This window comes from Leptosomus discolor, chromosome 26 (assembly GCF_034619465.1).
Source record: "Leptosomus discolor isolate bLepDis1 chromosome 26, bLepDis1.hap2, whole genome shotgun sequence".
Lineage (NCBI taxonomy): Eukaryota > Metazoa > Chordata > Aves > Leptosomiformes > Leptosomidae > Leptosomus > Leptosomus discolor.
Window position 1 is genome coordinate 2,789,176 of NC_141416.1, and position 26,666 is coordinate 2,815,841.

Sequence of the window (26,666 nt, forward strand, 5' to 3'; positions counted from 1 at the left end):
CGCGCCGCCGATCCGGGTCCCCACCAGGCCGCGCGCGCAGCTCGCCGCGGCGCCGCGCGCGCACGCACGCACCACGCACATACGCACGTACAGTGCGTCACACGGCGCGGAGCGAGCCCCGCCTCGCTCGCAGCGGCGGAACCGAGGGCGGGGCCGGGGCGGGGCCGAGGGGCGGGGCGCGGAGCCGGCCGTCGCCCCACCCGCCCCGCCCCGCCCCGCCCCGCTCCGCCCGCCGCGGGGTCCCGCGCCGCCGCCGCCGCCCGCCGCCGCCCGGGCCTCGCTGCTCGGCGCGCTGCCGCTCCGGTGCCGACGGCGCCTCCCCGCTGGCGGCGGGGCCGCCCGCCGCGCCCGCGCCAGGGTGCGCGCAACAGGCGGGCGCCGGCGGAGCTACGGGCGCCGGCGAGCGAGAGCGACCGGTGACCGAACGGCCGGGGGCGGCGAGCGAGCGCCCGCCCGCCCGGGGCCGGGCATGTGCGGCGGGGCGGCGGGCAGGGCGCCCGGGCAAGGGCGTTTGAAGGAAACGTGAGGCGCGGCGGCGGCGGCGGCGGCGGCGGCAGCGGCGGCATGGACGCGGCGCCGGGCCGGAACCCCGAGCCGCGGGAGAAGCCGCCCGTGCTGGACGGGGAGGCGACGGGGGCGCCCGCGGGGACGACGGGAGCGGCTCCGGCCTCTCCGGCGGCGGCGGAGCAGATCGTGGCGGAGGGCGAGGCGGCGGCGGCGGCGGCGGCGGCGACGGGCACGTTCGTGCAGCGGCAGCTCGGGGCCATGCTGCAGCCCGCCGTGAACAAGTTCTCGCTGCGCATGTTCGGCAGCCACCGGGCCGTGGAGATCGAGCGGCAGCGGGTGAAGTCGGCCGGTGCCTGGATCATCCACCCCTACAGCGACTTCAGGTGGGACCCGGGCCCCGCGCCCGCACCGGCCCCGGTGCCGCCGCACCGGCCCCCGCGTGGCGCCGCTGTCCGTGGTGCTGAGCGCGGCTCCGCCGCCCGGGCCCCTCCGCGCCGCCGGCGACCGTCGGGGCAACAAGTGACGGTCTCCGGGGCTCCGAACCGGGCTGGGGCGACGCGGGTTCCCCACCCGCCGCGGGGCCGGCCCTCACCGGTGCCTGGGGCCGCGCTGACCCGGCCCCTTCCCCATCTGCGCGTTATCCCACGCCCCGCGGGGAGCACCGACAACTTTCCTCCGCCTCGGCCCCTCCCCGGGGCTCCGCACCCCCGGGCCCTCGGGGCTGCCGCTGGGCCGCAGGCAGCCCAGCCGAGCCGGGGACCTCCGGTGACCCGGGGCGTGCGAAGGAGGCGGCAGCGCTGCCCGTCTTTGCCTCCTCGCACGGGGATCCCGGCCCCCCCCCCCCCCCCCCCCCCCCCCGTTCATCGCTGCTGGTTTTGGTTTCTGCAGCCGGTGGGCAGCATCGCCGTCCCCGCGGGGACACGGGCCCCCCCAGCCGCCCGCGGAACCTGCCCAGCCCGGGATGCTGCTGGAGGAGGGCAGGGCACCCAGCGAGGAGCCAGGCCTGGCTCACGGTGTCACCGGGATCACAGGGACGGATGATGTGGGAGGAACCGGGTGTCACGGGGATGTTGAGTCATATAGGGTGGGCTTTCTCTACGGGGAATGAAGCTGCCAGGCAGTCATCTCCCGCGGCAACCTGTGACACAGCTGATGTCCCCAGCCTGGCGAGGCACCCCGGAGTGGGGCCAGCACCCGCTGCAGGTCCCTGGCACTTGTAGCCAGCTCCCCTCACCGCTGGGCCCTGACCTCCCACGCCCGCCAGCTCCCCTGCGCTGCTCCAGCGCGACACCAAGCTCTTACAGCCCTTTTCCCGGGGAAGCTGCCCCAAAGTTTGCGAGCCTGAGCTTGGCAGGGAGTGGCTCGCGCCGCCGGTGGCCTGCGCTGAAGGTGACACGAAGCGAGCTGGCAGGGAGACAGCCGGCAGGGTTACGCCGGTGTTTATCACATTATGGGGATACACAAAGGTCATTGAGATCAGGGCCCCGTGCGTTCGGCCTGACACGGAGTAAAGGACAGGGCCCGCCCTAAAGAGCTTAAGCCTAAATCTGAACCAAGAGCTCAGGTGCAGGCAGCTGCGGCGGGCAGGCGGTTTCCCCGCTCAGCATGCGGCATCCCTGGGGTCACAGCGTGGGGGTGCAGGAGGCAATTTCTCAGCCAGATCAGGCCCCTTCTGTCTTGGCCGGCATCTCCTTGCCTCCCCCAGCCAACCTTGGCCATGGGCAAGAAGGTGTTCATTTGTGCGAGGCTCCTGGGCCCTGGGAGAGCTCCCCGGGGAGGTGGTGACCCCCTCCCTCCCAGCTCTGATGTTGAAGGAGCCTCACTTGGTGCCAAGGACACAGGGTACGAAACACCCGCAGGCTTCTTGTCACGTGTGAAGGCCAATTGGGCTCCAGGAGGGACTAAGAGTTGCCCTGAGGTCACCTTTGGAGATTCGGGTCTATACCCCCAGCCAGGGCTGGGGCTAATGGGGCACCCCCAGGTGGGAGCTGGACTTGCTTTGTCCAGGCGCCTGTAAAGCCTTGGAGCGGGGACCCCGGGAGTCCACTGAGCTGCGGCAGGAGCCGTTTGTGAAGGAAGGCGCGACACGCGTTCGTGTCAAGAGTGGAAACATCCCACCCGCGTTTGCCTGTGAATGGGGATGCTGGATTTCATGGCGTAACCAAACGCTAATCAACAGCTCCCCGGTGTCCCTTGGCTTTTCCTCCAAAGCCTCTGAGCTCGTCCACTCGCAGAGAAAGGAGGTGGATGAGGAGGTCCTGAAGGCCCAGGGCTCTGTAGCTCCTGCCAGGTGCTCACGAGCAGCCCCTTTGGGGTTAGACCTGTTCCTCCCACCTTCCCCGTGGTGATGGCTCTCGGCTATCCTTGCTCGGCTCACAATCCCGACAGCGTCCCTGGCCGCCGAGTCCCTCGGCCGCCCCAGGAGCTCAGCGCTCGATTTGCATAACCAGCAAAGCTTATTCTAAATCCCGCTAAGCCAGCCGGGGTGGTGGTGGGAGCCGGCGGATGACGGGGAGCTCCAGGGAGCAAAGCCCACGTCCTCCTTGAGTTTTCCGTGGGGCTGATGTTAAGTTTGGGGCAGGGGCGTACGTGTGCATGCACTGTCATGCCCCAAGGAGAGAGAGGAGCCGCAGCCAAGCTCCTCGAGCTACAGCCCTCCGTTCCTGCACACCCAGGGGGATGTTTGCTCCCGCAGACCCTTGGCCCTGCTCTGCCTCGAGCAGCACAGCAGAATTGCTCCGCTCCGCACACCCAGGCTTGCGCGTGTCCCAGCCGAGCAGAAGGGTCTTAGTCATGTGTGTGGGCAGGCACGTGCGCGCGTGTCCTGAGCGCCTGTTTCTCCACGATGTGTTGTGCTCTCTGACTTCGGATCTGAGTTTGCTTTCTTTAACCGGCTGCGTCCTTCCTCTCCCCCCTTCTCCCTGCCCCGCTCCCTCCCTGCAGGTTTTACTGGGACCTCATCATGCTGCTCCTGATGGTGGGGAATTTGATCATCCTGCCTGTGGGCATCACCTTCTTCAAGGATGAGAACACCCCTCCCTGGATCGTTTTCAACGTGCTTTCGGACACTTTCTTCTTGGCTGACCTGGTGCTGAACTTCCGGACAGGCATTGTGGTGGAGGACAACACGGAGATCATCCTTGACCCTCACACCATCAAAATGAAGTACTTGAAGAGCTGGTTCCTGGTCGACTTCATCTCCTCCATCCCGGTTGACTACATCTTCCTCATCGTTGACCTGGAGACCCAGGTGGATTCTGACGTCTACAAGACAGCCCGGGCCTTGCGCATCGTCCGCTTCACCAAGATCCTCAGCCTGCTGCGCCTGCTGCGCCTCTCACGCCTCATCCGCTACATCCACCAGTGGGAGGAGGTGAGAACGCCTTGCAGGGGGGGTCCAAGGTCCCTGGTCAAGGTTTCGGACCAGATCTGGGTCAGGGATCCCTGGCTGTGGGGTCCAGTTGGCTGGAGGGCGAGGGTTCAGAGAGCTGTTCTGGGAAAAGTGTTTCTCAGTAGCTTCACTCCTGCCTCTTCCACAGATCTTCCACATGACGTACGACCTGGCCAGTGCTGTGGTGAGGATCTTCAACCTCATTGGCATGATGCTGCTCCTCTGTCACTGGGACGGCTGCCTCCAGTTCCTGGTGCCCATGCTGCAAGACTTCCCTGAGGACTGCTGGGTCTCCATCAACCACATGGTGGTGAGTGCCCCGCGCAGGGGCCGTGCTGGCCGTGCCCCTACGGGGGGGAGGAGAGGATTCGGTTACACAGCTCGTACTCCAAGGCTGGAGCTGCCTGGATCCATGTGCTGGGGAGCAGCGTTTCTCTGCAGGTCACAGCCCTGCAGCAGCAGTGAGATGGGGTAGAGGGAATCTCTGCGTCACCTTCCCATCTCAGCCCACCTTGGCTGCTGCTGGCGTCACGGCACCCAAGGGAATCCCTCATGCCCTGCCAGGAGGGAACAGGGCGGTGGGGCTCCTACCCCCTCCACAGAGCAGGGGCTGGTGCAGGCTCAGGGCTTTGCACAGTCCCCAGGGCCTCCTCCTGGAGCAGAGCTCTGCCCTGTGGGCTTGGAAATGTCAGAAACCTTCTTCTCGCTGGGGCTCTGGACTCCCTGGCTCGGGGAGGGGGGACGGGGGGGTTCAGCCCAGCAGCTCCTTCCGACAGACCCCCCAGCACTGCTGTTCTCTCGTCTGCAGAACGACTCCTGGGGGAAGCAGTACTCGCACGCCCTGTTCAAGGCCATGAGCCACATGCTCTGCATCGGCTACGGCCAGCAGGCGCCTGAGGGCATGACCGACGTCTGGCTCACCATGCTGAGCATGATCGTGGGGGCCACCTGCTACGCCATGTTCATCGGCCATGCCACCGCCCTCATCCAGTCGCTGGACTCATCCCGGCGCCAGTACCAGGAGAAGGTCAGTGGGACGGGGTGGTGAGTGCCTGAGTACCGGGAGAAGACGCCCAGGCACGAGTGGGTCCAGCTCCAGAACCAGCTCAGCGTGGGCTGCCCTGCCCTGCGAGTTCCTGCCCTTGCCACTCACCCGGGGGGTGTGAGAAGGGGGTCAGGCTGCCCGTTTGGATAGAGACACCCCCTTCATCATGGTGGGGTTCACCCTAGCATAGTGAGACCCCGGTCCTGGCCTCTGCCCCGGCACCCTCTGCACCCTGAGTGCATGGGGGTCCCATCCCCGGCCCCAGAGGTGGCCTTTGGGACAGGGGTCCCTGGATCCCAGCTCTGCCAGCAGCTGCTTCTCAACACCAAGGAGAGGGAAGGCATTGGCCAGCCGTGCCGCCGGCCTCTGGTGCAGTGCAGCTTGTTCCAGCGCAGCCCGGTGTGGCTCTGCCTTGTCCCCACAGTACAAGCAAGTGGAGCAGTACATGTCATTCCACAAGCTGCCTGGGGACACGCGCCAGCGGATCCACGAGTACTACGAGCACCGCTACCAGGGCAAGATGTTTGACGAGGAGAACATCCTGGGGGAGCTCAGTGAGCCGCTCAAAGAGGTACGGGCAGGCACCCCAGTGCTGGTGACTTGGGGAGGGGGGATGGTGCTTGCTGGAGTCAGGCTCGGCGATGTTTCTGCTGACCTGCTCCTCACCCCGCAGGAGATCATCAACTTCAACTGCCGCAACCTGGTGGCCAACATGCCCCTGTTTGCCAATGCGGACCCCAACTTTGTGACAGCCATGCTGACCAAGCTGCGCTTTGAGGTCTTCCAGCCCGGAGACTTCATCATCCGAGAGGGCACCGTGGGCAAAAAGATGTACTTCATCCAGCACGGGGTGGTCAGCATCCTCACCAAGGGCAACAAGGAGACAAAGCTGTCTGATGGCTCCTACTTTGGGGGTGAGGCTGGGCTGGGGGTCCTGGAGAGCAAGAGGGGAGCGAGAGCTGCCGGGGGGCAGGAGCTGGGGCATCCCTGATGTTTCTGCCTGCTGCACCCTCTGCGCATCCCCTCTTGCCTAGTGCCAAAGGCTTGGCAGGCACCTCACACTGCACTCTGGGGCTCAGGAGTCCACCACCCCTGTTCTTACAGAGCACCTTGTCCAGCAGATCGAATCAGAGGGACTGGCACTCGGAGCCCTGAATTCTGGCTGGCTTGGGCAGAGGGGGCATCCACGCACCCCACCTCTGGCTGGGGAGGGGAGTGGTTTAGAGCAGAGCATCTGAGCTGAGCCAGTTTATATGCTACAAGCAAAAGTTTGGGAGAGAGACAGGCCAGGCAATCACAGCAGCCATGCCCAGGGGTTTCTCCACGGCCTGGAGGGGGAGGAAAAGGCTGGGCCTGAGTCAGGGCACGGCCGTGGCTGTCCGAGCTCCCAGGTCTGTCCCTCCTCCTGAGTCATGCCGTGTTTCTGTGCAGGGTGTGGGAATGCCAGGCAGGCCTGTCCCAGCTCTGGCTGCCGTTATCTGGGGAGGCTGTTGGGAAGGGGAGGGATGGCTGTGTCACCCTGACACCCCGACCTGTCTCCCTGCAGAAATCTGCCTGCTGACGCGGGGCAGGCGGACGGCCAGCGTGCGAGCTGACACCTACTGCCGCCTCTACTCCTTGTCGGTGGATAATTTCAATGAAGTGCTGGAGGAATATCCCATGATGCGCAGGGCCTTCGAGACGGTGGCCATGGACCGGCTGGATCGCATAGGTGAGGAGCAGCCCTCGGGCCCAGCAAGGCCACCTCTGCGCCTGCCCCCAGAGCCACGGCACCCCCGCCCCATGGGTGATGGCATCAGGGACCCCATGGGTGCCCAGCAATGAGGATGAGAGGGAGAACAGGGAAGGAGCCTGCCTTCGGGATCCTTTGCTCCTCCCAGGCAAGATCCAGGCAATGCTGTATGACAGGCTTCCTGGGGGGGCTGTCACCCCCCCCATACACACATATTTACACTGTCTGGCATTGGCCAGCTGCTTGTCCTTGCTCCCCCTCACCTGCAGAGGACAAGTAGGACCACAGACCCCCAGCCCTCAGCCTGGAACCTTTGGAGCCAGGACTCCCTTGTTTTGTCACTGCTACTCCCTCTGCCCCAGCCCGGACCCTCCCTGGGGTCTTGCTTCCCTTTGGCATACCGGTGAGGTTTTACTGTCCCTTCCCCACTGCCACCCTGCCCTCCCCCCTGTCCCTGAGAGCCAGTGCTCTCAGCGTTGTTGACACTGCTGCCTCCCACCCAGGGAAGAAGAACTCCATCTTGCTCCGCAAGCGAGCTGAGCACAGCTCGGGGCCCATGAACAACGAGATGATCCAGCAGATCGTGAAGCACGACCAGGACATGGCCCACAACATCCAGGACCTGCAGCAGATGGCGATGGGCCGGGAGCTGAGCGGCAAGCCGGTGATCTGGGAGCCGCTGGTGCACGCGCCCCTGCAGACGGCCGCCGCCACCACCAACGTGGCCATTGCCTTGACTCACCAGCACAGCCTGCAGGCCCACATCTTCCTGCCGCCTTCCTCCATCTCCAGCCCGCTCTCGCCCGAGGCCACCCTGCTCACGAAGCAGGTGCGCAGGTCCCAGCCCAGCCTGGGGGGCTCCCGGCCCTCCTCCGTGAGCTCCCCGTCAGGGGCACAGTCCCACCTCCAGACGCCCGCCGCCGGTTCGCCTTCCTCCCCCATGGTCCAGTCCCAGGCACCCCTGGAGAGCGGAGGCCAGAGACCAAGCCACGGGGCGCAGCCCCTGCCACGAACGGCGCAGAAGGGGGAGCTGCCGGCGGCGGCCAAGCAGCCCCCGGCCGGCTCCCAGCCCCAGCTCTCCAAGTCCCGCGGCGCCTCGGTCTCCACCTCGCTGCTGCAGCAGGCGGCGGGGGCTCGGTCCCCCAGCTCGGAGCAGGCGCTGCCGGCGGGGAGAACACTCCACTACAGCCTGTCTCGAGCCACCGGGTCCCACATCTCTCTTCTGATGCAGCCCCAGCAGCTGGTGAAGCACAGGAGCATCCAGGGCCTGCCGGTGGGGCGGCTCACCCAGGACGTCCGGCTCCTCTCCGCCTCCCAGCCCTCCCTTCCCAACAAAGTGGCCCAGCACGCCGATGGGAGCTCCTTGCAGCAGGGCAGGAAATCCGCAGGGAACCTGGCCCGCAGATCCTCTCCCTCGGTAGCCGGACTCCTCGCCAAGCCATGTCCGGGGGTCCCAGGCCAGCCAGCACACTCGCAGCAGATGCCTTCAGGATCGCTGGCTCAACCCAGCCGCTCTGTGGCGGGAGCGTCCACCCCGCAGTCCCCAGTCTCCGCATCCAGGCAGGCATCAGGTCCTTCCCGCAAGGGCTCCGTGGCCTTCAGCCCCGAGGTGGAAACGGGGAAGCCCAAACTCCCATCCAACATGTGAGTCCCCGGCGGCACCCGTGCACAGGCAGGAGGGACCCGGGCACCCTGGCGGCAGAGGTGGCAGGAGAGGCAGAGCGCCTGGCGAAGGTCCCCAGCCCTGGCGGTGTCAGAGGGAAGATGAGGTGAGAGGCAGCACCCAGGGCCGTGGGCTGGCTGCTCCGGGCGTGGGGGACGGCAGGGACGGGTGTGGGGCATTGCTGGCCCAGCTGGATGAGGAGTGGGATCTGCTGACTGCCCCGATGGGGAGACCCTGCCCGGGCTCTCCCCTCCTTGCTCCCATCACCTTCTGTCCTGAGTCCTGCCCTCCTCCTGGAGGCAACAGGGTGGGTCAGAGCCCTTGCCCAAACTCCAGCCTCCCTGGGGAGCCCAGCTCTCTGCAACTGCTCCTTGGGGGCTGCGCCCCCCGGCGCTCTGCCCTCGTGCCCCACGGCCTCTTCTTGGGGCCAGGCCGGCACTGGCAGCTCCTCCAGCTTGTCCTCTGTCACGGCAGTGGCTGCCACACACCTGCCTTGATCCTCAGAAAGCTCTGCCCAGCGCCTTCGCTTTTTGGACAGGAGGGAGAGGCAGCCCCCCCCGGGGCCTGCTGCCAGGGGCAGAGTGAGGGGGCTGGAGCCCACAGTGGGGTCTCCCTGGGCAGGCAGAGCCTGTGGGGGCCAGGTTCCCCCCTCCTTGAGACCCTGGCAGGTCCTTTGGGATGCAGTGCCAGGGCCTTGGGGGTCCTGGGCAGGGTCTCCATGGTGGGAGGAGTGCCAAGCAGCAGAGCCAGGGGCAGACGGGTCTCCCACTGAGCAGCCCCCGTGTGCCTCTCCCCGGCTTGGGGGAGAATCCTGCCGCAGAGGTGCTGGGTCCCCACCAGGTTGGGATGTGCCGCTGGGTAGGGCTCTGCCCCCACACCCTGGCACTGCGGCCTGGACCCTCACCGTGCTCCGGCCAGGGGGAGCCCGGAGGTGACCCCACCGCCTGTGGCTCCAGGGAGGATGCTCAGCCCAGGCTCTGCCTCCCGCCGCCCTGTGCTCTGGTCCCGTTTCCAGACCGCCTGGAAATGCCGGTCCCCTGGCGCCGCAGTGAGCAAAAGGGTGTCGCGAAGGGATGCCAACCCCGGGCAGCGCCTGGGTGACACGCGGGGCCGTGGGGCTGCCTCCCCTCGCCCTCCTGGGTCTCTGGGTGGGAGGGCAGGGGCCCGGGGTCCCCGTGGCCAAGCCACATCGCCCCTCCGGAGCCAGTAGTCAGCAATGTGTGTTCGAGTCGTGGCTCTGCCGAGCAGCTGAGCTCTGCTTACAGTGTCGCTTTGGGCCAACCGTGTTAACAGTCCTGGTTAGAGTAGTGTCCCCTCCTGCCCCTGCCGCGCTGCGCAAGCTGCTTCCCACTACTGGAGTCAGGAACCATGGCTTGTAGTCGTGCTCTGGGGCTTGGCTGCCGCCGAGCAGGGCCCTCCAGACCCCCGGTGCAGTGGGCGAGGGTCTTGTTCCACACGGTACTTCTTGAAGTGAGGGCTTCGGTTCTCCCCCCTCGTGTTTCGGGATGTCGGGACCAGTCTGGACCGCAGGGCTGCTCGGGGAGCCCAGCCTGCGGGACACAGCAGCCCGACAGGGATCTTGTCAGCGTGTCCGTCAGAGGGGATGTCCAGCACTGCCTTTTTTTCACGGACTTCAACTCCCCTTCCCCGCCCACCCCCACGTCCAGCTCCATCCCCATGGTTGGTGTCTCCCCGGCAGCCCCTCGGGAAGGGGTCTGCAGCCGGGCTGCGTAGTCAGACATTCCCGGGCTGTGTTTACACTGCGTGATGTAGATGTTTTAGTGGTCATCCTAGGTGTCCCCCGCAGAGCATGTGGGCCGGCCCGCACAGCTCCGAGCACGGCTCCGCTTCTGCCGGCTGCACCGCCAGTGCACCCGCTCCACGCCGCAGCCCTGTGCCAGGAGCCAGAGCCACCCTGTGCTCGGGTCACCGCCACGGCAGACCCCTGCCGTGAGCCGTGTCAGCTCGTGGCTCAGCACCCCGGCCCGGCAAGAGGGGCGGCTGGAGGGGCCGGGGGTGCCGGCCGTGCACGCGCGTGTCTCTGCGGCGTGCGTGGGCGCAAGTCTAGCCACCAAAGACCATGATCCTTCACTCTTGCACTCACGGCAGTCGATGTACAGAGCTTGTAGTTTTCATATCGCAGAGAATTTAAAAGCGTTTTTTTATTTTTGGTCGTTGTACATAATGGATTTAAATAATAAAGAGAGATTCTGAGCTGGTCTGGGGGAGCCTCATTCGGTGCCGCCGGCCAGCACCCCCAGCACCCTGCCTGCGGGGACGGGGCGGGGTGGAGGGGGACGCCGCGATGCCCCTCCTGCTTAAAAACTGGATCCGATCCTGGTCCTCTGCGGCACCAGCAGCAGCCGGGGCATCCTCGGGTGCCTGGTGAGGGGCCTCTCCCCGGCCCCGCAGACCTGAGCGGAGCAGTGGGAGCCCAAAGGCAACAGGTCCCCTCCCACCGCCCCCCATCCTTTTAGGCCCCAGGGAGATTAATGTCTAATCTTCGGTTATTTTCCCCTCCCATCTCCCTTCCGTTTATTAACCTGGGGGGAGGGGGAGGTTTGATACCGCCTGATTGCGGAGCAGACTCTAGGCATTAACTAGATTAAATGAAGGTCATGCAGTGTGAGCGGGGCTGGGGTGCCCGAGCCGCAGCAGCCGGGGTGTTCGCGGTGCACGGCCCCACACAGCGCTTCCAGTGCACCCGGTGGGGGTCTGGGGACACCGCTGTGCCCTCACAGCACCCCTCCTCGGCCACTCCTGCCCCCAGCCCCACCAGCACAGCGCAGGCAGGGTGCGAGCGCAGGCAGCTGCCCCGCTATGCTCTGCCCGCTCGCCCCGCAGCAGCCCCTGCCCGCAGGACGGCGGTGGTGGCAGCCCCACCATCAGCCCGAATTAGGCTCCGTGACACACGGCGAGATCAGAGCTGATTAGCGGTTTCTTTCTAATTTGATTATTTCAGATTACACCGAAGCCAGCCTGATTAAGAGCGCATGCAGGCTAACCATCCCCTTGCCCCAGCACCCTGCTGGAGGGCTGGGCTGTGCTGCCAGTGCCCGGGCCTGGCTCTGCCTGGCCAGTGACCTGCTCCACCGAGCGCGCCGAGGCTGCTGGAAGCGAAAAGAGCATTTTCTTGGAAGTACAATTCCAGCCCATATGTCTCATGCCCAGCCACGATGTCCCCTCCATCCGCAGGGCTGGGGTGCTTGGGCTGCCAATGCAGCTGGGGCTGGGGAGGAGGCGAAGGGACCTGCTGGCTCCCACCGTGTCCCAGGGCAAGGCAGAGCCCCGTGGGGGGCTGAGGGCAGAGCCCTGTGCCAGCAGCCCGGCCCCAGCTCTGCCAGGGCACCCGGCCATGGAGCGGGGTGGCTCTGCCCCGGGCCCCTGCGGTCCCGGCTGCGGCGACGGCGGGTGGAGGATTAGCAGGCAACAAGGCAGAGATTGATTAAACCGGGGTTAGCCGGGATTAGAGGATTACGGGGGCTAAACGGGAGATTGCCAATCAGTGACGCGGGTGCCGGGGAGGGAGCGGGAAGGCTGGCGGTGATGTCCCTCGGGGTGCCACCGCAGAGCTGCGCCCACTGGCGAGGCCTTGCCGCAGCTGGGTGACGGCTGCAGGGATGACGGGCAGCCAGACCTCCCCCGGGCACCCGAGTTCGTGCCCACGCACAGCGGGGTGTGGTGCACCCCACCTGTGGTGCAGCTCCAACACCTGCTCCCACCTGCGCTGCACCCCAACACCTGCACCCACCTGCGCTGCACCCATTGACACCTGTACTGCATCGCAACACCTGCACCCAACCTGCACTGCACCCTTGACACCTGCCCCCCACATGCGCTGCACCTGACACCTGCACGCCCCACCTGTACTGCACCCCAACACCTGCACCCACCTGTGCTGCACCCCTGACACCTGCACCCCCCACCTGCTCTGCACCCCCAACACCTGCACCGCACCTGTGCTGCACCCATTGACACTTCCACCCCACAGCTGTGCTGCACCCTGACACCTGCACCCCGACACCTGCACCCCAGATGTACTGCACCCACAACACCTGCACCCAACTTATGCTGCACCCACTGAGACACCTGCACCCCCCACCTGTACTGCACCCCAACACCTGCACCCACCTGCGCTGCACCCCCAACACCTGCACCACACCTGTGCTGCACCCACTGACACTTGCACCCCACAGCTGTGCTGCACCCATTGACACCTGCACCCCGCACATGCACTGCACCCCAACACCTGCACCCACCTGCGCTGCACCCCCGACGCCTGCACCCCACCTGTGCTGCACCCATTGACACCTGCACCCCAGATGTACTGCACCCACAACACCTGCACCCTACCTGTGCTGCACCCACTGACACCTGCACCCCCCACCTGCACCCCCCACCTGCACCGCACCCCAACACCTGCACCCACCCGCGCTGCGCCCGCCCCGCCCACACCTCTGCCCCGCCCCCTCCCGCCCGCCCCGCCCCGCCCCGCCCCGCCCCCGCCCCCGCCCCCGTCCCCCGGGCTGCTCCGCGCCCCCGCGCTGCGGCGCGGCACTCTCCCTATTCGCTCCCTCCACCAACCGGCAGCCTCGGTCCCGCCCTCCCCACGCTTCTACTGGCTCAGGCTCCTTGGGCTCATCCTCACACGATGGAGCGGGCCAATGAGCGCGGCAGCCAGCGGCAGCCGCCTCCGCCCCGCGCGGGGCATGCCGGGGGCTGTAGTCGGGCGGCCGGGAGGCGGCGGCGGCCCCCGCGGCTCCGGACTACGCGTCCCGGCGAGCCCCGCGGCCGGGCGCGGCCGAGCGCCTCAAAAGGCCGCCGGGTCGCGGGCGACGGGACTCGGTCGCGGTCACCATGAGCGGCAGCGGGGCGCGGGGGACGGCGGCGGCCGAGCGGGAGGAGTTCCTGGGCTTCTTCCCACAAATCGTCTGCGACCTGACGGAGGGCGGCCTGGGCCACCCCGAGGTGGGCGACGCCGTGGCCCGGCTGAAGGAGGTGAGGAAGGCCCAGGGGGCCGGGGGGGCATGGCCGGGTCGGCGCTGCCCGCCCCTGGTCGCCCGCTCCGCTCTGCTCGCAGGTGCTGGAATACAACGCGCTGGGCGGGAAGTGCAACCGGGGGCTGACGGTGCTGGCCGCCTTCCGGGAGCTGGCGAGCCCCGGGCAGCAGGACCCGGAGAGCCTCCGGTGCGCCCTGGCCGTCGGCTGGTGCATCGAGCTGGTGAGAGCCGGGGCGGGGAGACCCCGTGGGGACCCTTTGGGGACTCCCTCTGCCCCCTAACCCAGCCTCTCGCAGTTCCAAGCCTTTTTCCTGGTGGCTGATGACATTATGGATGCGTCCCTCACCCGCCGGGGGCAGCTCTGCTGGTACAAGAAGGTGAGAGTGTTCAGGAGGCCCTTGTCTTCTGGGGGAGTGCAGGGGGTCCTGTGGGCTCAAGGCGATTTGTGACACCTCCCTGCTGTCCTGGTGCAGGAGGGGATCGGTCTGGATGCAGTCAACGATGCCTTCCTCCTCGAGTCATCTGTCTACAGGCTGCTGAAGAAGTACTGCAGGGAGCGCCCCTACTACCTGCACTTGCTGGAGCTTTTCTTGCAGGTGAGCCTGGCCTCTGCACTCTCCCCACGCAGATTTGCTCTGGGTCTGGGCCATTTTGGGATGTTTGGCATGAGGAGCCCAGACTGTTCGTTAAGTTCCTGGGCATCCCACTGGACACACACCCTTCCTGCCGAGTCAGAGAGGAGCTGAAATGGGGCATGTTGGGACTTTGGGGATCTACTTGAATAAATCCTTTCTTTCCTCTTCAGACTGGCTACCAGACTGAGCTTGGGCAGGCGCTGGACCTCATCACTGCTCCCATTTCCCACGTGGATTTGAGTCGCTTCAGTGAGCAGAGGTAAAGAGCTGGAAAGGGGCCAGCGATGCCAGCCCTGTGGTGGCAGGGTGGCTCTGCTTGCAGTCCCTTCCAGGCTGTGGAAGAGACGCAACAGGTGGTTGAAACGCTGCTGTCACCTCCCAGGCCTTGCAGGGCCCCCTTGTGCTGTCAGATCTTGGGGGCTGGAGGGAGATGCTGCTTTTCTCCTGCTGGCCCTGATGGAAGGGGAAGGCCTGAGCTCTGTCGCTGAGCAGGGTTCCTCTGCCACAGGTATAAGGCAATTGTGAAGTACAAGACAGCGTTCTACTCCTTCTACCTGCCCGTGGCCGCTGCCATGTACATGGTGAGTTTTATGGAAACAGTCATGGGAGGGTCCTGACCCGTGGTATGAGGCTGTCGTAGGAGGGCAGGGGGTTGGGAGAGGGGAGAAGTAAGGGTGGAAGGTTGGTATTGGAAGGTTTTGTTCCTTCCCCCTTCAGGCTGGTATTGACAGTAAGGAGGAACACGACAATGCCAAAGCAATCTTGCTGGAGATGGGTGAATTCTTTCAGATCCAGGTAGGAGGTGGTTCCCTGTCCCTCAGTGCATTTAAGACACTGTTTGTGGTACTCACATGTTCCCATCTCCATACAGGACGATTACCTGGACTGCTTTGGGGACCCAGAGCTGACGGGGAAGGTTGGCACTGATATCCAGGACAATAAGTGCAGCTGGCTGGTGGTGGAGTGTCTGCGTCGGGTCACGCCAGACCAGAGGCAGATCCTGGAGGTAATGCCATGGGGCTGACAAACCCCCTGAAGAGGGGGGAGAGAGACGGTGTGGACCTGAGGCTGTGGTGTAGCGGGAGCGTGGTGCTGTCACGTCCTCCTGAAAAGCGAGAAGGGCGGGTGGTTGTGGGTCCTATGAGACGGTGGCGGGGACAGCAAGAGGTGACTCCTGCCACGCTTTGAACGAGCAGCTGGGGCAGTTCAGCCTGACTCGTTCTGCTGTTTTCTCAGGAGAATTATGGCTGTAAGGAGCCCGAGAAGGTGGCGAAGGTGAAGGAGCTCTACGATACTCTGGGCATGAGGGCTGCTTTTCAGGAGTACGAGGAGAGCAGCTACCGGCGCCTGCAGGAACTGATCGCCAAGCACGCCAACCGCCTCCCCCGGGCGATCTTCCTGGGCCTGGCTCAGAAGATTTACAAGCGGCAGAAGTGATTGGGGGGGGGCCTGGCCGTGGACTGTGCTTGGCCTTTGCTAAGGGCCCTGGTGGGCTTGGCCCCCCACCAGGGTTGGAGCTGGCCCCTTCCCCGCCCCCCCCCCCCCGCCCATCCAGTGGGGCTCCCGCCCTGGGCTGGGGGCTGGTTGCCGAGGGGGTGCTGGGGCTGCCAGGGGTGTTTGTAGATGAGCTGTGGCCTTTGTGTCAATAAATATAAGTTATGGAGGGCGCGTCGCTGCCTGGCGGGGGGGGGGGGGCTGGAGCTGGCGGGAATGCCAGGGTCCCCCGGCGCCTTGCGGCCGCAGGGGCTTGGGGAAGGGGGGCCGGACCGGAGCACCGCCCCCGTCGGCTCCGGGGAGGGCGGGCCCGGGGCGGCTCCCGGGCGGGGCGGCGGCGGGACCGGGGCTCCTCCCTGCCGCCAGCCGCATTCGCCGCCGCAGCGCGACGAGGTGAGCGGGGCTGGGGCCGGGCTTTGGGGGGGGGATGGGGGGGGGGCTCGGGGTGGGGGAGAAGGGGCGGCTGCACCCCGGCAGCACCGCTCCCGCCGCGGGACCTCCAGCCCAGGGGCCGGTGGATGCTCGGAGCCGCCGGCAGCCGCCCGGGGCCGGAGCTCTCGGTAACGGCAGGGCCGAGCGATGCGGCGGCCGCCGAGCCTGCGGCATCCTCTCCCCACCCCGCGGCATCCTCCCGGCCCGGCGGTGCCACCCTCCTCCCGGGCCAGCACCTCCCCGGCTGAGGTTTCAAGGGCGTTTTCTCCTTGGCGGCATCTCTGAGACGCTCCCGACCCTCGAGAACCCGGCGGAGCGAATTCAGCCCCACCGCTGCAGCCGCCCGCACCGGCCAGAGCTTCCTCAGCCCATCCAGGGATCAGCCGCTGGATCCCCAGCCACCGGCTGCAGCCCCTGCCTGGCTGGACAGGCCCGAGCTCAGTGGGGAGCTGTGGGGCAGCCCCTCTCCGCAGGGTGTATTCCCGTCTCTGAGCCCCCAGGCCCCTCGCACCGGTCCCCTGCAGCCAGCCCTTCCCTGCTCGGTGGCTGCCGCAAGGTCACCACCATCCCTCTCGCCCTGTCTGTTCTGCTCCAGGTTTGTGCTGCAGCGGTCTTTCCCCCCCCCCGCCAACCAAAAGGGTGGTTGATGTTTGCAGGGAGCTGGATGGTCTGAAGAGAGGAGCTGGGGGGCTCTCTGAGGAGCCCCGGCGCTACTAGCGAGGCAGTATCATGCTGGCTCCCAAGAAAGGCCTGCTGTGCAACCTCAACCACATCCATCTGCAGCACATCTCCCTGGGGCTGCACCTCTCCCGGCACCCGGAGCTCCAAGAGACCTCTGCCTCCATGGGTGGAGGAGACCAGACCAGCTGCACCGACTGCCCAGAGAACTGTGAGCAAGTGGATGCCAATTCCAACAATCCCTCTTTGAAATGCCGGTGTTGCGAGTCCCATACTCAGCAGCTGGTGACATTGGGTCTCCAGAACCAGGCGGCTCCAGAGGATTTCCCGTGCCTGCGTGCCAGGGAGGAGGTGGCTTCCCCTTGTGACCCCCCTTGTGATCTGGTTTCGTCCTCCTCCTCCTCTGTCAGTAGCTGCTCGGATTTCAGCTTGGATGACTCCCCCGTCTCCGTGTACTGCAAGGCGTTCTCCAGAGAAGAGTCCCAGTCCCCTGAAAATCAGCCCAACGTCGTTCCCATAGAAGACACCCAGGATGGCCGGTCACCGGCTGAGCAGGGTAGGACATGTGACGGAAGAGACGCCAACCTCAACCCCCCAGAGCCCCGGAGACCGGACACCGTGGCCAGAGAGAGCCCGGACAGCCTCTGCAGCAGCAGCTCGCTTGACTCCCAGTGTGATGAGACCTCTCCCAGTGTGGCAGCGCAGGAGACCACCAGCATCTGCGCCGACCTAGACCCTAACTGCAACCCCCTCCCTGACCCCAATGCTGCGCCCCCAGCACCGCCTGGGCTAGGGCAGCGGGAGCCCGGTCTGAGCAGAGCTCCTGAGCTGCGGCCCCGAGCTGGCAGCGTCCCCCCACCCGTGCCCCCCCGGCCCCGGAGGCGGCTGCAGGTTCTCAGTGGGCGCAGAGCAGAGCTGCCGCTCCTGCCCGTGCAGCCGGTGGAGCCGGAGCCCGGCTCGGGTGACCTCTGCAGAGACGCAGGCAAGAAGACCATCACCTCCTTCCACGAGCTTGCCCAGAAGAGGAAGAGGAACACTGCTGGGCCCACTCTTTCCCAGGCCAGGGCTGACCGGAGCGACTGGCTGATCGTATTCTCGCCTGACACAGAGCTGCCGCCCCCCAGTGAGCTCCTCTCCAGTGCCACGGGCCAGGAGCCAGCCCGGCCCCAGCTCCAGCACAACTGGCCGGCGAGACCTCCCAGCTCCAGGCAGAGAGAGGTGACAACGTTCAAGGAGCTGCGGTACCGCAGCGCCTCCAACAAGCCCAAAGGCCAGCCAGCTGGCGAGCAGGCAGAGGCGGTGGCATCTCAGCACCCCTCTGCACCCCTTGAGATGGCTGTAGGCAGCGAGGGCTCTGGCTGGGTGCCACCCGTGCCTCTGAGTGGACAGTTGCTGGCGCCTATGGACAGCCACCAGCTGAAGAGGAGGAGATCCCGACCGGGACTGCAGCCCATTGCGGAGGGGCAGCTGGGGGACGCAGAGGAAGGGGGGCTGCCACCCCGAAGCTGCCTTCCCGCAGAGAACGGGCTGGGCTCTGGTTGCGGTAAAGACGCCCTGGTTCGGAGGCTCGGGGGATCTGGCAGGGACCCCTGGGTGCCAGGGCCGATCACTAGAGAGGAGACCTGCAAGGAGGGTAAGAGTTTGGGTCCCTTCCAGGCTGGGTGCAGGGGTGCCGCCCTGCCCGGGATGGAGCGGGGCAGCGGGGAGCTGCGGGCTCCGGCACCGCGGCCGCGTCTGGGGCTGCGGGACTCGGGCCGGGGGGGAGGCGGTGGGTGCTTGTGCGAAGGGTTCGGGTGCCCCCTCGGTGCTCGGTGCCGCTGCTGCCCTCCGCTCCGCCACGCGTGGGATTCCCCCTCCGCGCTGTGCCCGGAACGGACACACGGCTCGGGAGGGGCCGGGGGCCGCGTCCCCCCCCGTCCCCCGCGGCTGCCCCGGCCTTTCCCGGCTGCCCGGGGCCGGGCTGGCCCCGCCGAGGCGGCACTGCCGCCGCTGCCGCCCTGCCCGCGGGCTCCCTCCGGGCTCGTCCTCTTCCCCCGTCCTTCCCCGCCGCCCGGCTCGCGGGGACAGGCCCTGGGCGGGCAGCGGGGTCCGGCCCGCCCCGCTCCGCCCCGCCGCGGCCTCCGGCTCCATGGGCGAGCGCCTCCCGGCCGGGCCGGGCCGCGGCCCTGGCGCTGCCTGCGGTGAGCGGGGCCGGGGCGGCGGAGCGGGCTCCTGGCGGCGAGCGCGGCCTGGGCCTCCCGCGGCGGCGGCGGCCGCGCCCGGGCCCCGCTCCCGCCCCGGCCCCCCGCGGCAGCGCCCAGCCGGTCGCGGGGGAGCCCGGCCGAGGCCCCGCGGGCTGGGCCTGACCCCGCCGCCCCGCTCTCTCCAGCCAGGCCCTCGCCGCCCGTCGCTGGAGCCGCCCCGGGCTCAGCCCGGCCCGGCGCGGGGAGCACGGAGGGAGCCCGCCGCCCCCGGGGAGAGGAGAAGAAAGGTAACGGCCCCGCGGCGCCGGCCCTACCGCTGAACGGCCGCCCAGCCGGGGCGGTTTCCCCTCCGGAGCCTCCGCCAGGGCCGCCCCGTCCCCGCCGAGCGGGGTCCCGGGAGCTGGCAGCGGCGTGACCGAGCCGGGGCGGGGGGGGGACGGAGACCCCCGGGGGCCTGGGGAGGGGCTCGGCCGGGCGGCGGGGGAGGGGGGGCGGGGGTGGGGCGGGCAGGGCTGCCTGCTGCAGGGCCGGCTCTCGGCAGGTGGCGCTGTGGAGCCGGAGGACCGGGGTGGGGCCGCCCCGGCATCTTGCGGGGCTCCTGCCCGCGTCCCCATCCCGGCTTCGTCCCCTTGGAAACGGCGGGTCCATCCTCTCCCGCCCCCCCCCCCCCCCGAGAGCTGCAGGTTCCCATGGCAACAGCCTGGGATGCTCCGTTATCCTGGGTCTTCCCGGAGCCTTCCCGGCTCCTCCAGGCCTCGATGGCCGGAGCCGCTTCTCGCTGCAGCCGTGGCCGGTGCGATGCCGAGGGGCTGAGGCAGGTGCTGCAGCGGTGTGTGTGCGGGGGTCGGGTGCCATGCTGACACCTTCCCGTCCGTTGTCCAACAGCCCTGCTGATTGCCGTCAGCACCGCCGTGGATAAGGTTATCGCCCACTTCAGCACCGCCCGGAACCTGGTGCAGAAGGTGAGGGTCTGGGCTGAGGCTGTGGCCAGGCTGGGGTGGGCAGGAGTGAGGGCAGGAGGGCCTTTGGGAGCTCCAGGGGGAGGATCCCACCGTCCCTCCCTGCAGGCTCAGGGTTCCTGCTGCCGTTCCCCTCCCTCTCCTCTCCTTGTCCCTCCCTACTTCAGGCCCAGCTGGGCGACAGCCGGCTCAGCCCAGACGTGGGTTACCTGCTGCTGCACACCCTCTGCCCAGCGCTCTATGCCTTGGTGGAGGATGGGCTGAAGCCCTTCCAGAAGGATGTTATCACAGGCCAAAGGAAAAGTTCCCCCTGGAGCGTGGTGGAAGCCTCTGTGAAGACAGGTCAGCAGGAGGAACGTGCTCCTGGAGACGCTGGCATCTCGAGGTGCCCGGAGTCCTTTTCGAGCCCGGGCTGGGGGCAGATGCGCACCCAGAGCAGTGACGGTGTCGTGTGCTCTGCAGGCCCCAACACCCGCTCTCTCCAGTCCCTGTGCTGGCATGTGGCTGGGCTGGCCCCCCTCAACAGCACCAGACAGAAGTTTCATGCCTTTATCCTCGGCCTTTTGAAGTGAGTATTGGCCCAGGCTGTCCTTGCCTGGTTGGAACAGAGTCCCAAGAGCTCTAACTTGCGTCCCCTTTGTCTTGGTTAGCATTAAGCAGCTGGAGCTGTGGATCTCTCACCTGCAGAAGAGCCCAGGTAAGGACACAGTGCCTGCGAGCTCCCCACCCAAGTCCTCCCCTGCTTGCCAGGGTGGTAATTCCATACCCGTTCCACCCACAATGCTTGGCTGGGTTTTCCATAGTGGATAAGGGCACTGTTTTCCGTGGTGCATCTTCAATACGACTCTCAGCACAAGCTCGTCTGACCTGCTGGGACAGACCCGCTGGCCCTGGGAGGGGTGTGTGGGCGAGGGCAGGGCCTTCGGCAGCCGTCCATGTCTCGTAGGTGTGATCTCCGTGCTGTATTCACCCACGGCCTTCTTTGCCCTGAGCCAGGGCCCTCTTCCCCACCTCGCCGACGAACTGCTGCTGCTCATCCAGCCCCTCTCAGTGCTGACTTTCCACCTTGACCTGCTCTTTGAACACCACCACCTCTCCGTGGATGTAAGACCCTTGTCCCGTCGGCTGGAGTCCCCCCTGTCTCCTGCCCATCACCCTGCTCAGGCTCAGGGGGCTGTGCAGCCTTCTCTGGAGGGCCGAAGCAGCGCTGCGGGGGCGAGCCTGGAAGACGAGATCCCCCCCGATGCTCTGGGGAGGGCAGCCGGTGTGGAGGGCAGCACGAGGTCCCAGTCCCCAGCAGCTGTGCGCGGGCTGGTCCCTGGCTCCCAGGTGGGGGCTGCCCTGCAGCAGACCTTCCAGCATGTGCTGCGCTGGGGTGACCAGCTCGGTCGCACTTTCCTGGGAGCGGAGAGCTCCCCGGAGCCCCACAGGCCCGAGGCAGGCCCTCAGGACGCCGGGGCTGGCTTCAGTGGCTGGTGGGGCCAGCTGAGCCAGGCCTCCAGGGTTTACGTCGCTCCTAGCAAGGAGAAGTTCCCCTTCGTCTGGTGGACAAAGCTGCGGACGGCTGCGGGGGATTCCAGCCCCGGCCAGGCTGCGCGACCGCAGACATCTGTGAATGAGCCTGGAGGCACAGAGCTGCAGCTCCTTCAGACCAAAGCTGTCCCTGAACTCCCCAGTCCAAAGCCCAGCAGCGGCGCTGACACCTCTGGGACCTCTTCCCCTGAAGACCTCCTCCTGCCTGCTGGAGCTGGAGCACCCACTGAGCCAGAGGATCCTGCTGCTGGAGAGAAGAAGCTCCTGGCTGTTTCCCCAGAGCCTCGTGCGAATAGGAACCGGGCAGCACCTTCTGACCCAGAGGCGGGTGGTCCACCTGGGCCTGACAAGGGCAACTGGCTGGGCCGGCTCTTCGGAGCCACCAGCCCCTCTGCCAGGAGCTTCCCTCCCAGTCCTGACAGCCTCTCCGCTAGGTCCAGGTAAGCCGTAGCTGGGGCAGGCGGGGGGGGGGGGGGGGGGGGGCAGCGGCGTGTGCGGAGGAAGGGTTTTTCTCCCAGGCAGCGAATGGGGAGCACGCCTCAGGGCTCGCTGGCCTCGCGGGGTGTCTTGTACTGCCCATTATCCGGGTTCTGTGCTCCTGGGATTAGCCCGTGTCCCAAGTGCTGCTGCTGTCGCGTTGCCTCAGTCCTTTAGGGCACCGGGAGCTCATGGTGGAGGCTCGGTGGTGCTCGATAGGGCCCTTGTCAGCTCCCAGATCATCGGAATAGTCTGAGCGGGATGGGTGGGAAAAGGCTTCCCAGACGAGCTTGTGGCTTCCTTTGCTTTGTGGCAGGAGACCTTCGAGCTGGCTGTCCCCCAGCGCCCGTGTCCTGGCCGTGGTGGTGAAGGGGCTGGCAGCTGAGAAGGGCCGCGCTCAAGAACGGCCGGTGGGAAACAGGTCCGACTCGCCCCAGCCCCACAGGTGATGCAGGGCACCGTAGCGTTTGGGGCTGGAAAGCTGGTGGTGGATTTTTCTGGGGAGTGGGAAGCCGGGGCTGTGTCCAGACGGCCGGGATATCCTCCGTGCCTTCCTAGGGAAGGGCTTGCACCGCTCCTTGGTGCTAACCTGCACCTTAACTGCCCCCCCTGGGTGTTCCCCCATCTCTTGCTGAGCTTTGGGTGAACCTGTGTGTCTGCCGAGCTGCGGTCGGTTTATTTTTCCCAGACATTTTTTGGGGTGGGGACAATTTTGAGCATTTTCTTTCCCTTGGGTGCTTTCTGGATTCGTAGCAGCTTGTTTAGGGCAACCACATGGCAGCTCTGACCAAACTGTGGCAGGTCACAACAGCTGTGGTGCTCTGCGCTCGCGCAGCGTCTGTCCGAGCAAGCGCGGAGGGCGAGTGGCCGCCCCGCGCCGCGTTCGGCCGTTTCCCTCCTTGGCCCTGACCTAGAGCTGCACGAGAGCTGCCCATGAGGGCTTGCTTGGCAGGAGGGTTTTGTGATGTGGCTTCTGGAGCGACTCCCTCGTCAGAAGGCATCTCTGCCTGAGGAGGGGGGTCACTGGCTCCACACACGAGGCTCAAAACCTCTCCTAAGCCCTATGGGAGCCTCTCTTGGGGGTCCCTGGGGAGGTGAATCCCCCCCCCCCCCATGGTGTTTGTTGTGCAGGGCAGTTCGGGCGCTGTGTGACCACACCGGTGCTGCCGACGGTCACCTGAGCTTCCAAAAAGGGGACATCCTGCAGCTGCTCTCCACCGTGGATGAAGACTGGATCTGCTGCTGCCATGGAAACAGCACTGGCCTAGTTCCTGTTGGATACACGTTCCTCATTTTGTGAGGAGGAGGAGGAGGAGGCGGAGGAGGCCTAAGAAGCGGCTGAGCTTGCTGAAGCAGGTGCCACCTCTGGGAAGGACCATCTCCTGCCACGGCTTCACCGCCTTCGGGGCTTCACCACCACCTTCGGGGCTTCACCGCCTTCGGGGCTGGCAGTTCTGCAGGGGACCCTGCCCTGGCACCCGTCGCTGCTGCTCGTTCGCATGACGTTACCGTCTGCCGTGGGCGCGTCCCACGAGCCACTGCTGTGCGTGTCCCCACAGACCTGCTGGCACTTCACCGGGGCGCCCGTTCGGGAGCTGCTTTCGCTCGTGTTTCCTCAGCTGCTGCCCACGCGTGGGCCAGGGGAGGGAAGGTCCCTGTCCCTGCGTGGTCCTCACCGTCCTGTATGTCGTCTCCGTGCCGTCGTGTCCTGCCGCTGCCACCACCTCCACGTGCCCTGCGCTGCCCGGGGCTGGTGGCCCAGGCTGGCCCCAGCTGCCGCCGTGCAGTCCCAGTGCTCTGTAAATAGTTGTAACCACAGGAACGAGCTTATTCCAGGGGGAAAAAAGCTGGAAATAAAGGGTGTGACTCACAGGTCTGCATGTGTGACTGGATCGTTGCGGTTATGGGAGGGCTGGAAATGGCCAGTGGCTGGTCCCTGTGGGGGTGGCCTGGGCTAGTGCTGGGGCTTTGGTCAGTGACTGCTCTTGGGGGAGCAGCCAGCGCAGGGCCGGGCTAGTGCTCAGCACACCAGGGCTCAGCACCCAGCGGCTGTTGGCCACGGAGCCCGGGGGGTGTCCTGCCCTGGCAGAAGGTGCCCAGGCTCCTGCCTGGTGTAGAAGAGGCGGCTGGAGACACCTGGAGCCAGAAATAACCCTGGAAAAGTGCGTGTCCCTCTGGGCGGCTGGTAACCAGCCCCCTGAGATGGCAGCTGCACAGCGCTGGTACAGGTATGTGTGTGTTTATTTAAATTAATCTTTTTACTGAATCACAGGATTTCAGTGGGCTGGAGGGCTTGCATTTGGTTTTTTCCCAGGTTTTTCTCATTGCTTGTGCTCTCATACTGCGCTGTTTACATTTTGTACTGGGCTCCCCATTAATGAGAGACATGGATGTACTGGATAGTGGCCAGTGAAGGGCCCCAAGGCAACAGCAGCTTCTCTTAGGAGCAGCTTTCGGGCCAGTGCTCGCTCCTGTGGACCAAGAACCACGTTTCATCCTTCCAGCTGCCACTGTTCGAGGCAAAGCAGCCCACGCTTCAGCCGAGGACTGGCTTCTGCTTCAAGGAGAACGCCGCTCTCTTTTTATTCTGTTCTCATTTTCATTTCTCTCGCTGGAATTTTTCCTCTCAGACAAGGGATGTCGTATCTCAACTGAAATGTTACTGGCCGTGCCTTAAGTGGGTTTGATTGAATTCCACAGCTGCCTCTGGACTTTGAAACGGGGTCAAGCCAGCAGGAGCTGACTCAAGGTACTTCTTAATTTTTTAAAAAAATAAAATAAAAGCACTGCACTCCTTGACGTGGTGTCTCTAGTTCAGAAGGAAGACAAGTGCAGGGGTCAAGCGTGGCACTTGAACGACCACAGCGATTCAGGCTGGGAAGCAGAAAAAGCAGGTTCCGTTAAAGGGGAGGCAGCAAGAAGCTGTTTCGTTCCTGAGTGACACCAACAGTCACCAACCTCCTTCCCAGAACCCACCTTCGAGCCAGATAAAACACTGGGAAGGGCCGTGTCTCCTTTGCGCCAGCCGTCACCGCGGGCCCTGGAGGAAAGGCGAGGCTGACGGAGCCTCGGGAAGGCGGGTGTGAAGGGACACGAGGTGCTCGGTTTCTGTGGTCCTCGGCGTCCTGCCGCGGGGCAGGGTGAGGGGGCGGGAGGGGGCTGGCGGCTCCCACCGGCTCCGCACGCCGCTTCGCCCTGCTGGCTTACCCGGCGTTTCGGCAAGGGAGGGGGACGCGCCCGGCAGAGCAAGTCGTTTGCCCGAGGGCTCTGGTCCAACGCCAGCGGCGGTACCTGCGTGGCCGCGGCGAGCCGCGGTGGTGACGCCGGCAGGACCGAAGCTGCTGCCTGCGCAGGCACCGGGAGGCGGCGGCGCAAGGTCCCGGGGGCTGGGAACAGCCCCGGGGTTGGAGACGTGCGGGTCCACGGACCGACGGCCATTGCTGGCGGCGACGTTACGCACCCTCCGGCGACCGACGGCGACCGTCTGCGCCGCTGCTCCCGTCGTCCCTCCTGCCACCGTCTGACCAGGAGAACCATCAGCATCGAGTTGAGTCCTCGCAAAGCGCCGTCGCCCATCAGGGAACCGGAGATTTGAGAGTCGAGGCACCGACCCCCGGCAAAGCGGCCGTGAGAGGGTCGGGGCGGGACAAAGAGGCGAGAAAGGGCAAGCAAAGGCGTGTCAAAGAAAACCCCACGAGTCAGCGATAGGAAAAGATTTTCCATTTAATACTAGACTCTCTCAGGATTGAGATGCAGGCTTTTATGCAATTACATCCAATGTTAAAATTGGTAATACATAATTTACAAAGATTAACATCAAAACAATGATCTATTTAGATATGCTTTGTAAAAAGGAAATATATTAGCAGCATTTATTTTCAGCAATCACACAGCCTACACCCATGCAGACTAAGAGTTCATATCTATTTGCAATAATGTAGTGCTTCCTGGTCTTCAAACAGCGATCCTGGTGACACACTGGTCTTCTCATTATTATAAAATAACCGAAAAATAAAAAAAGTCATTAATTTCTACACCAGTAAGAAAAACAATTCTTTGCACTTACCTAACATTTGATTGTCTAAAAAACATTTTGTTTAGTCTTTCAACAAAAGAAAGATAAAATGACAGAGCTAGTGTCTCGCTTCTGTACGCACTTTATTTTTTTTAAAAACTTTTTAGTGTTTAACACCATTTGAGACAATGATTTCTGTTTTAAACTAAATGAGACAACTCAAGATTTTGGACATGCGATATTCCTACTACACGCACGAGTATTTTATACTCAGGGTTCCTGGTACTGTACAGTGCTTCTCTACAGTAAGAAAATATTCCAAACTATTTTCTTATTTCTTTTTTTTTTTTAATAAAATATTTTTTCTCAAAGGGTTTTTTTTCCTTTCTTTTTTTTTTTTTTTTTTTTTCTTCTTTTTAAATCAACACAGAAAAGTTAATGGAATGAGTCATGTTCCACTAAGAGTAAAATAATTATAATAATAACAAGAATGTACATTAGGACAAGCTTGGTCCATTAAAAAGGAACATGTAACTACTGTATTGCTTTACATCCACGCAGCAGATATATACAACTTGGCACATTAAAAACTGGTTTTCTTATAAGAACATCTAAAACAGGACTGTATATGCATGTGTACGGCTGAAGGACAAAAAAGCAAAGCCATCGTAACGGGGCAGCGTCCGCCCACCGCCCCCTCCCTTGCCCCGGCCTGGCCCGGGGGCGGCGCAGGGGGCGCGGGGTGGCACCGCGGGGAGGACGCGGCGCCTCGGCCGCTGCGCTGGGGAACCCGAGAGAGAGGGCGGTGCGAGAGACGCTGTCTCTTAATTTAAGAGACGGACAGTTGAAGCTGTACAACCAGAACACAAGAATAGTGTTAGCAGTGGATATAGTCTACAGTTCACAACAAATACTCGCTCTG

At 64.8% G+C, this 26,666-nt stretch overlaps 3 protein-coding genes across 3 annotated transcripts; all 3 read left to right on the plus strand.

The window, feature by feature from the left end:
• The first annotated feature begins 564 nt into the window (after positions 1-564).
• On the plus strand, positions 565-8,323 carry HCN3 (hyperpolarization activated cyclic nucleotide gated potassium channel 3). Its single transcript, XM_086478278.1, has 8 exons — positions 565-890; positions 3,451-3,880; positions 4,047-4,208; positions 4,707-4,925; positions 5,368-5,514; positions 5,617-5,857; positions 6,490-6,654; positions 7,179-8,323. The coding sequence occupies exons 1-8, from the start codon at positions 565-567 to the stop codon at positions 8,321-8,323; spliced, it is 2,835 nt and encodes a 944-aa protein (XP_086334404.1).
• A 4,872-nt stretch (positions 8,324-13,195) lies between these two features.
• On the plus strand, positions 13,196-15,433 carry FDPS (farnesyl diphosphate synthase). The gene is made up of 9 exons (XM_086478281.1): positions 13,196-13,336; positions 13,419-13,559; positions 13,635-13,715; positions 13,812-13,934; positions 14,144-14,232; positions 14,482-14,554; positions 14,691-14,768; positions 14,845-14,979; positions 15,210-15,433. The coding sequence occupies exons 1-9, from the start codon at positions 13,196-13,198 to the stop codon at positions 15,408-15,410; spliced, it is 1,062 nt and encodes a 353-aa protein (XP_086334407.1). The 3' UTR covers positions 15,411-15,433.
• A 1,195-nt stretch (positions 15,434-16,628) lies between these two features.
• On the plus strand, positions 16,629-23,604 carry RUSC1 (RUN and SH3 domain containing 1). The gene is made up of 9 exons (XM_086478320.1): positions 16,629-18,210; positions 18,946-19,047; positions 19,646-19,722; positions 19,887-20,061; positions 20,182-20,287; positions 20,370-20,416; positions 20,666-21,692; positions 22,046-22,174; positions 22,861-23,604. The coding sequence occupies exons 1-9, from the start codon at positions 16,629-16,631 to the stop codon at positions 23,027-23,029; spliced, it is 3,414 nt and encodes a 1,137-aa protein (XP_086334446.1). The 3' UTR covers positions 23,030-23,604.
• Positions 23,605-26,666: the final 3,062 nt, after the last annotated feature.